At 36.7% G+C, this 10,104-nt stretch overlaps 2 protein-coding genes across 3 annotated transcripts in view; both read left to right on the top strand.

Annotated features, from left to right (window-relative positions):
* The first annotated feature begins 3,562 nt into the window (after window positions 1-3,562).
* Window positions 3,563-6,564, top strand: LOC116850521 (odorant receptor 4-like). Its single transcript, XM_032828904.1, has 6 exons — window positions 3,563-3,695; window positions 4,045-4,451; window positions 5,659-5,758; window positions 5,899-6,000; window positions 6,175-6,333; window positions 6,416-6,564. The coding sequence occupies exons 2-6, from the start codon at window positions 4,045-4,047 to the stop codon at window positions 6,482-6,484; spliced, it is 837 nt and encodes a 278-aa protein (XP_032684795.1). The 5' UTR covers window positions 3,563-3,695; the 3' UTR covers window positions 6,485-6,564.
* Window positions 6,565-7,763: 1,199 nt separating this feature from the next.
* LOC116850518 (odorant receptor 67c-like) overlaps window positions 7,764-10,104 on the top strand; it is a 3,741-nt gene continuing 1,400 nt past the window's right edge. Inside the window, exons 1-4 of one of the 2 annotated variants that reach the window (XM_032828899.1) lie at window positions 7,764-8,248; window positions 8,758-9,164; window positions 9,490-9,589; window positions 9,764-9,865. In XM_032828899.1, the coding sequence (XP_032684790.1) occupies window positions 7,796-8,248; window positions 8,758-9,164; window positions 9,490-9,589; window positions 9,764-9,865 (1,062 nt within the window). In that variant the 5' untranslated portion in view covers window positions 7,764-7,795. The remainder of the gene's footprint in view (window positions 8,249-8,757; window positions 9,165-9,489; window positions 9,590-9,763; window positions 9,866-10,104) is intronic. The other variant, XM_032828900.1, reaches the window with a different exon arrangement.

The raw sequence follows: 10,104 nt of genomic DNA, 5'->3' as shown, positions 1-10,104 counted from the left end.
ATATATATATATATATATATATATATATATATATATATATATATATATATATATATATATATATATATATATATATATATATATACAGGGTGTCCCGTCACTACTGTATTATCTCTTAAGGGCGGATTCCTGAAGTAATTTGAATAAGAAAATCCTAATATAAAAATGGCGAGGCTATAATACTTTTCAAATTATAAACGATTAAAGTTGACCAATTATACTGGCTAAAATACACGCGCTCAGGTACGGTACAGCACACAGTGGTACCACAGATGCATGCACATAAGTGAGAATTTGTATAAGATATAAAATTAGTTGTAAATCCCTGAAAGAAATGTTAAATGTATAACAGTTTACTGGTTCTCACAAATTTTATTCATTAACATTTTGACGAGATTGTTATTGCGATATGTTTATTTAAATGATAGAAAAGGCAGATTATTATTACATATATTGTTGTATGTGTAGATCTTCTGTATCAATATTTGAGAAAGGGACGACATGTACCATTACGTTCTAATCGGCAGAAATATTTTTCAGATGTTGCATTGATTTCAAATAAATTCAGGATCAACATTCAGGAAATTCATATCATGCGAAAAATAACATATGAAAAATATAAATGCAATATTATTAAAAAATGTCTAAACAATGCACATAAAGTCAACGTTTCTAAACGTTAATTTAATGTTCCTTGTTTACTGAGTAGATGTGATATGATCTAATTAGCGTATTCTAGAAGATAGGAAACTTGTGGGAAGAGAAGCCTTTCCTTAAGAAACTCATTTAAAATTAGCTGAGTACTTATAGAATTAGCTGAGTATATATAGAAGGCAATATATTTTGGATTGGATACGCGTACATAATTTAAGAAAGAAAATTAAGAAGTAGAAATTTGTATTACTAAACCCTTAAATAAAACAAATATTATTAAGTTATTATCATCATTAATTTCACAATTAAAAAAATTATTCTTTACTGTTATTGTTATTTAAGAAGCAATTAGTTATTACAAGAAGTAATTAGTACTTTTTTTATCTGAATTAGTACTTTTTTTTATCAAGGTTTGAAAATCTTTTTCTTGACAGATTAATACTTATTTTGTGTGCATGACTGTGTATATGTATTCATAAACTAACTATAGAAGTTTCTATTATATTTGTTACTGTTATGCAAGAAATATAATTCTGCTACTATTACAGTTATATTTAAAAAGATTAACGTCTTTATAATATAATTACAAATGAAAAAAAGCTTGTGATCTTAACAATATATAACGTAATAGTATGTAACACAATACACATTAATAAGATGAAAACTGATAAAAGATGTTTACTGTTTTAGAGCGCAAAATGGATTAAATTCATGTATATATACGAGGACTATATGATAAGTACCCGTGTTAGGGAAGGAAACGCATTTTTTAAATTTCTTTTTACTTATTTTTCAACATAGTCTCCTTTCAGCTCGATACATTTCATTTAGCGATATTCCAATGTTTTTATACCACCCAAAAAATATAATTTGTCGAACTCCGCAAAATAGGCCTCTGTTTCGGCAATGACTTCCTCGTTTGACGTGAATCGCTTCCCGCCAAGCCATTTTTTCATGCTTGGAAATAAATAGAAATAGCAGGGGGCCAAATCTAGAGAATAGGGTGGATGAGACAGCAATTCGTAGCGTAATTCGACCAGTTTTGCTGTAGCGATTGCAGACAAATGAGCTGGTGCGTTGTCATGATGAAAAAGCACTTTTTTCTTCATCAAATGGGACCGTTTTCTCTTCAATTCAGCGTCGAATCGGCCCAATAAATCAGCATAGTACTGCCCCGTGATTGTCCTTTCCTTCTCCAAATAGTTGGTGAAAATGATGCTTTGCGAATCCCAAAAAACGGTGGCCATGATCTTTCCGGCCGATAGAACCGTTTTTGCCTTCTTTAGAGCAGGTTCGCCGGGTAAAGTCCACTGTTCTTTCGTTTCTGGCGTGTAGTGATGGATCCATGTTTCGTCAACAGTGACGAAACGCCGTAGAAACTCTTTCGGATTGTACTTAAACATGTCTAAACAGTGCTCCGAAGTTGTCATGCGGTTCCGTTTTTGTTCCACTGTGAGCAAACGCGGCACCCATCTCGCCGATAGCTTTCTCATGCCTAATTTTTTGTGTAGGATATTTTGTACGCGTTCAATTGAGATATTTACAATGTCAATAATCTCTCTGATCTTCACCCGACGGTCTGCTAACACGATATCATGGATGTTGTTTACCATATCCCCCGTAGTCATCTCAATCGGGCGACCTGGGCGCTTTTCATCAAAAACGGATGTTCGGCCACGCTTGAATTCATTGAACCAATATCTGATGGTAGTCATCGAAGATGCATGGTCTTTATAAACGGCATGCAACTTCACTTTGATTTCCTCACACATCTTCCCATCCAAAAAAAGGAATCGAATCACTAACCGATATTACTCTTTTTCCATGGTTGCAAACAAACACAAACTTGTCCACTTTCAACAGTTATCAAAATAAAACTACTCGATAAATCTGTCTGAAATTTTGACTGGCGTCGTTCGGAAGATGGCGTTAAACGATGGTATACAGACTTTGAGTCAATGACGCCATCAATTGTTAAACACGAGTACTTAATAACCTCGTATGTAATAACCCAGATAACACAGAGAATTCAAAAAGAATTCAGTCGTATGTCACCAATTCTGAATTCATTTTCAGATACAAAAAGAATTTTTCAAAGTTCAGTTTAGTGAAAAGGATTCTTTTTACATCTAAAAATGAACTCAGATTTGGTGACACATGACTGAATTCTTTTTGAATTCTGTATGCTATCTGGGAATACAGTAAAACTGTCACGAAATATCAAGCACACATCCATAATCCTTATGGATGTGCGCTCACGATACTGAATTATATTTTCCTCTATAAGCAATTCTCTCTTTCCCTCTCTCTCTTGTGTAACATCTTAGAAAGTATATCAAATATTATTTTATGGAATTACTAGCTAAATAGTGTGTGCCTATGTTGTGGTATAGTATTGTATAAAAGAAAAGTTAATTTTTACGTTATTTGCACGAGTATTAGCTTTATTGAATGTCGATTTTTTCTTTCAACTTTATCCATCCCCCTAGTCTATGCGTGCCTCTTCATCAGGTAGAGATATGCTTGGGAAAAGGAAGGATATGTAATAGGTTTATAAATAATTAATTCAATAGGCGAGCGCACCTTCTGGCTCACCATGCGAGTTTTTCTTTCCTGCTAGTTATGGAAGGGGAAATCCCGAGTAGCAAGTATGTAAAGTTGTGTGAGCGAATTGCAACAAAAGGTACGTTCTCCTATTTCTGCGAATATCCGCACGACCATCATGGCAGGTGTATTAACGATGGAGAGACTCATCGCTTTCTTAAAAGTAGATTTGGCGGTCGCTTTTTGCTGGCCACTCCCGCCGACGGCCACGAGATTTCAAATAATCCGCAACAAATTGCTTCAGTGGTTGTGCGGTATTCACGGGACATTTGGCGCGATATCGACGATGTATACAATATGGATAAACCACGAGGATTTGTTCGTCGTCATGAAGCTTTCTTCCGTGACGGTCGCACTTGGGCATGTTCCTATACAGATAATATTGTACGCGTTCGAACATGATCGTTTACAAGTAAGAAGATGCACAGTACATCCAGGTATCATTAGGACTTTTCTAATTACGAATTAGCAATTGCATTCAACGTGTCGTGGCTTCGACGAACATTTCCAATATTCGACTCTCGTACATGCGACTAGTGTTCTCAAGTCAAGATCTGGCTGAGAGGAAAAGAGAAAAGATTGTTCAACTCTAATTTTTATTTTAACGCGTACCTTTTATTTATTTAAAAAATTATTAAAAATTTCATTAAAAGTTGAAGTATGTTTTATTGCTTTTGTCACTTTCGTACTATACTTTCTTGCACAGCCACTGTCGGAACTTTGGACGATTGCTTGTCCGTTCCTCTCTATCTATGTCTGTTTGTCTATATATGTCTGTTTGTATAGATGATAGTACATGAGATGGAAAGTTTCGTCGAGCTCGCGAACTTGGAGGAGAGGGTCATCTTTCAGAATTACATCAACAAGTGCAAGTTGTGTTACGGGACGGTGATGGGCTGCATAACTTTCACGATGTGTGCGATGTTACTCGGACCATTTGCACTGGATCAAACTTTTCCGTTAGAAATAAAGTATCCATTCGATGTAGAGCGGCAACCGCTAAAGACTATTATCTACTTGCACCATGCGCTGCTGATATATCAAAGTTACGTTCAAGTGTGTACCAATGTCTTCGTGGCTCTGTTACTTTGGTTCCTGGTGGCACGATTCGATATTTTGGCGTGCAAGTTTCGCAAGATCGCGAATGCCTCAGAGTTCCTGATCTGCGTGAAGCAACATCAACAGTTATTGCGGTGAGATGTACCACATTTTTACGAATTGTTTTATATAACTCGCAAACATGTCTCTTCTACTGCTTCTTTAATCTTTTCGTTGCGGCGCAACAACGAAAAACGTTCGTCGTCTGCAGGACGATATTCGTGTCAGTCGCATCTGCGATACGTTATTATATTGTATATATATGCGTTATTATATATACGGCCGTATATATATGCAGCCTTCACAAATGACGAGCGTTTTTAACTTTTAATTAAAGAAGATTAGTGAATGATCACGCGCGATTTGGCAGATGAGTTGTGATAGCGCGACTTTTGCCGTGTGCTTAGATTAGATTAGATTAGACTGAACAAAAAAGTCTTGTATCATTTTGCAAATAGTCACGTAGATTCTTAAATTCTTAATTAAAGAACATTGACTTGTAGGTGATCGCGCGTGATAATATAATAATGTTCTTTAATTAATAATTAAGAATTTACTGGTTTTATTAGTATAAAGAATTTTATTGGTTATTTTCAAAATGATGGAAAACTTTTTTGTTTCATCGTTATCATAACTCATGACGTATTGCTTGTTATCATTCGCCAATTTTCTTTAATTAATAACTCAAGATTTTATATTGTTTGCAAAATGGTACAGGAATTATATGTTCAATTTGATCTAGAGTCTACATGAACATACACATGAGTATATACAGGACATTTATGCTGCAATTCTAAGTAGAATCGTAAGTCTCGTAACTTGTTTTCGTAAAATTCATTAGAACTTATGAGTAAATTTACAAATCTATGCAATATCATATGTCGTACAATCACTTGTAAATATCGTAAATTACATGAAATCGTAGATATTTATGAGAAATTGTACAACAAATGGTATTGCATAGACTTGTAAATCTACTCATAAGTTCTGACGAATTTTACGAGAACAAGTTACGAGACTTATGATTCTGCTTAAAATTGCAGCATCAGACACTCTATACTTCCGCAACGAAAGGATTAAACTAGATTTAAAGATTTAAAAAGATCTTTTTTTTCTCATTTATATTATTCATTTCAAATGTCAGATTTTAATAATTAGTGTGTTATCCTATTTATTATCTAATTTAGATTAACGAAATTACAAAATGCCAAAAAAGCGAATTTAGACTCTATGAAAATAAATAATTGCGTTGTGTTGTTTGTACTGTACGTCGCTCATACAAGGATCAATCATTCATTTTAGATACGCGAGAAATGTTACTATTAGTCTACGATTTGTAACGTTAGCGGCAATTATTGCTACTACGATAGCGGTTATATTAGCCAGTTTAACATTCCTGAGTGTAAGTGTCGTCTATCATAAGTAAATATCATAATTTACCTTCTTCAGCAAACACTGTAGCGCTGCATTTGTAACAATTTAACGTTGACTTGCGTTTCGAGACGGTGTAACATATTTAATATTTAAATTGTGTTAAATCAGAAACAACCAATTACTGTGAAAATTCAATTTATGACTATGGCTTTTTCCGCCCTGATGGAAGTTTTTCTCTGTGCGTGGCCAGCCGATTGTTTAATACACATGGTAAGAAGTCGAGATTATTGACGAAAAGTAACGATGAAAAAAGAAAGAGTCCGCTTTAATTTGCTGACTACTTTTCATTCAAAATCGAGGTTTTCTCAGAAGAGAAGAAGTCATGTACTAAAAACGTTTCTCCCTTCCTTCCTCATTAATCTTTTTTGATTCGACGTTTTCCAGAGCAGCAACATCTCCCAGGCTGCTTACGACTCGATGTGGTTCGACAGAAAGGTCTCTTTGCACAAAGACCTATTATATATTACGGCACGAAGTCAGCAGCCTGTTATCCTCAGCATACCGTGCGTGTTACCGATTCTGTCCCTCAACTTCTACAGTTCCGTAAGTCACGCGATTTCATCGTCAGCATGAACTGATATCGTACAAACAAACGATTCACGACTGGATCTACGAAATGTTGCAGTTTCTCTCGTCCACTTTCTCATTTTTGACTGCATTTCGAGCGGTATTAGAGGTGGAAGTTGAGAGCTGATCTTCTTGCGAACATCGCGTCGTGTCGCATTGCATTTTCGCAATGTAGTGATGATTTCAGGATAAACCAGCACTGCGGAAATTGTAACCGTAATGAAAGCGTGAAACTAGAAGTTGCCTACGAAAGCAAACACATTGCATATATCGAGACTAACATATGCAATATTACTTGATTCTCTGACAAAAAATGTTTTATTAATCATTAGATAGAATAATCTTTGCACTCTCTCATTTTCGTGTGTTTTCGAAATAAGAAAATTAAAAACAAAAGAAAAAGATACAGAAAAGGAAAAGAAAAAATATGATATGTAATTAAATGCGAACAAATTAAAGAGAGCTTGAACTATGAGTAATGAAACAATGACTAGGACGATTAAATTTAAAATTTACGAACACTTCCATAAGATATGATATGTAATAATTTAATTTAATAAGCCTTTAACGAATCGAACGTTAATTCTTTCTTCGCCAAAATAAATGGAAGAAAATTGACCTGATGAGACGTTTCACTATCAATTAGAGACTAAGACCCTTATTCTGAAATCTTTTTCATCGATAAATGCCTTTAAATGCGACTTATAATCCTCCTGATTGGCTCATAAGCATATTTTTATCTATAAAAAAGAGTTCACAGAATAAGAAGGGTCTTAATATTGATAGTTTCTACGACTACAGCGAAATTTAATTCTATATATTTTCGCGAGGAGAAGATTGACGATTCGTCAAGATGTCCTTCAAATCGGACTTTTCGGTTAACCTGCATAATACCACCTTTATTTGATAATCCGTATAGCCTCTCCGTCGTTACGCACAACACATACCTACAATATACAGTTATATTACTTCACGGCCCATTGTTGCTTTGCTCACGATCATAGATCTGCGGTCGAGCTAAATGGAGTCGATTCTCGAGGAAAACCACGAATATCTCCGACGCTTGCTGCATACTCGTATTTCCACCGTCGATACACGAATGTGAACGCAAAGTGAATGTCGCAAAGTCACGAAAGGACCTTATTTCACGGTACGATGATGACACTAGCGCGAATACACATCGCGCGTCATCATTAAAGACGCATCAGCGTTAACGCGCGAGTGTACAAAATATTCCAGCATTATTATATCCACGCCAGTTTGTTTCTGAAGTTTCTTTCCTCTCTTGTAACCGCCGTCTCGCCGTGGCTAAATAATTGATCGCTTGCACCTGGCGCTCCCACTGCAATTGCATGAGCGTAAATTCGCACTCTCTTGCGCCTCTCTACATTAGAAAAAAGGAAAAGAATTGCGCACGAGATGTGTGTATAAAATGTAAATGAATATAATGCGCGGGGCTGAGCAACCCCGCGTTTTCCTCGCTCGCAACTTTTCTCTCTTCCGCCGTGGATCGCCGGGAGAAATTCTAGAGGCAGTCAAGCGCGAATTTCGACGAGGCACGTTATTTTTCTCGTCGACAGCGCCGGTTGAAATTATTATGAGCGGTGTATTGACGATAGAGCGGATCATCGCTTTTCTCAAGGTGGACCTCACGTTCGCTTGTTGTTGGCCGCTTTCGGCCGACGCCACGAGATGTCAAAGGATTTGGGACAAGGTGTTTCGTTGCTTGTGCTGCCTGAACGGCATGATCATGGTGATAGCGTTGTGGTACACGTTATTCACTGGCTACACTGACACGCTTCTCGTTATGAAAGTGAGCTGCGAGCTGAGTGCCTGTATACAAGTGCCGATGCAGATTACGTTGTTCACGCTCGAGAGCGATCGTCTGCAAGTAAGGGACTATGCGTTTCTGTTCAGAGATTTTCGATTTCGTCGCCATTTTCCTCTTTAATCGGTGCCTTGTTATCGATGATTCGAGCACGTCTTAAACGTGATTTGAATGTGGTTTACGGTTTCCAGATGAAAACTTTTCGGGAAAGAGATTCCGCTATTAATTATAGTGATTTATCGTAATTCTTTACAATTACATTTTCTTTACACAACTATAGTAGAGTATTGCTCCAATATCCCATATATATGTCAAAATTACTTCATATTAAATTCTCTAAATATCATAATTTTTCCTTGTGCTAATCTTGCTTCTAATGTACCGAATAGTAAACTTTACAAAAAGAAATAATAGTACATTGGAAGTTTTGCAAAAATATAGTCCGCTTGTCTGTTCATTCATCGTTTCTCAATTAGTTTGAGAAGTGGCGAATGAAAATCACACGAGGGGACTTTGATCTGTAACTGACGTGCACATGAAGATTCGTCTCGTCGGGTCGTACCTCTGCGTAGGTAGTAATAAGCGAAATGGAAAATTACATCCAGCAAGCGAAGTCGGAAGAGAAGGGTATCTTTCAGCGATACGTCGACAAGTGCAAATTGTTTTACGGCGTGACGTTATGTTGGATAACGATAACGATGGTCGCCATGGACTTCGGCCCTCTGTTGTTGCCCCAGCCGTTCCCGGTCGCAGTGCACTATCCGTTTCATGTGGAGAACCAGCTGCTGAAGATCATCATCTACCTTCATCACATAATGGTCGTGTATCAATGTTACGTGCAAGTGTGTGCCAATGTCTTCGTGGCCCTCTTGCTCTGGTTCGTCGCGGCGCGTTTCGAGATCTTGTCCGGTGAATTTCGCAAAGCGACGAGCCTCTCGGAATTTATGCGTTGTATACGGCTGCATCAACAGTTGCTGGGGTAAGACGCGTTGTTGAATCATTAGGGAACAGTGTAGTCATGCATTTTTCCAAAATAATAAAACTAATGTCATTTGCAATAAAAACTAATCAGTTACTTTGCTATTTCTTTTTTAATTTCAAGCGTCATTTTATATTTTCACGACTAGTTATTGAGGCGGAATGCTGTGCTTTGTTGTAACACTTAATAAAATTAGATTAGAAAATTAGATTGATACATAATTTTTATGGCTCTCATTAGCCCGAATTGTGTATCGATTATAAAGAAACGGAGAGACTTTTCTACTCTTTTTCAATAAATTATATTAATTAATAATTGATTTCAGATATGCAAGAGATGTCACTAGGACCGTTCGATATGTGACAGTGACGTCAATAGGATTCAGCACTGTCGCGGTAATCTTCAGCGGTCTTACTTTTTTGAGCGTGAGTATCATATATTTCGCTCCTTTAACTGCACGTTAAACTGGACACGTGTATTTAATTGCAAGTGTGATTCTTTTTTTTGGCTTTTGTACTAACACGTAGCGAATATTACCCGCATATTTTTTCACATTACGTCGACGAGATACTGCGTTATTCATGTTGATAACGATACAGCGACAGCCGTTAACCGTAAAGACTCAGTTTTTGACCCTCGGCATGTCTGCTCTTGTGGAAGTCTTCACCTGCGCGTGGCCAGCTGATTATGTATTAAACATGGTGAGGCACGCGACAATGGTGTGAAAGTACATACAAATTGTATTAGGACCTTAACTTAGTTTCCGCCCAAAAAATACTGAGAAAAAGCATTTATTGTAAAAAATTTATTTAAATTATTTCAATGAAAGTATTTTCCATCACTTTCTACAACTTTTTGCCATCTTTCTGGCAACTGGGCGATACCATCTCGATAAAACGATGTTTGTTTCGAAGCAATCCATTCGTCCACCCATTCTCGC

The sequence above is a fragment of the Odontomachus brunneus genome, unplaced genomic scaffold (genome assembly GCF_010583005.1).
Source record: "Odontomachus brunneus isolate Ranch 3 - 2012 unplaced genomic scaffold, Obru_v1 Obru_scaffold_148, whole genome shotgun sequence".
Lineage (NCBI taxonomy): Eukaryota > Metazoa > Arthropoda > Insecta > Hymenoptera > Formicidae > Odontomachus > Odontomachus brunneus.
Note: the sequence above shows the minus strand (reverse complement) of the source record. Positions and strands in the feature narration are given on the sequence as shown.

Excerpts from the sequence above, each read along its gene's own strand:
- LOC116850521 (XM_032828904.1), top strand. The coding sequence starts at position 4,045 with ATGATAGTACATGAGATGGAAAGTTTCGTCGAGCTCGCGAACTTGGAG. Across the intron at positions 4,452-5,658 it reads CAACATCAACAGTTATTGCG|ATACGCGAGAAATGTTACTA; the intron begins GTGAGATGTACC and ends CATTCATTTTAG. Across the intron at positions 6,001-6,174 it reads CCGATTGTTTAATACACATG|AGCAGCAACATCTCCCAGGC; the intron begins GTAAGAAGTCGA and ends GACGTTTTCCAG.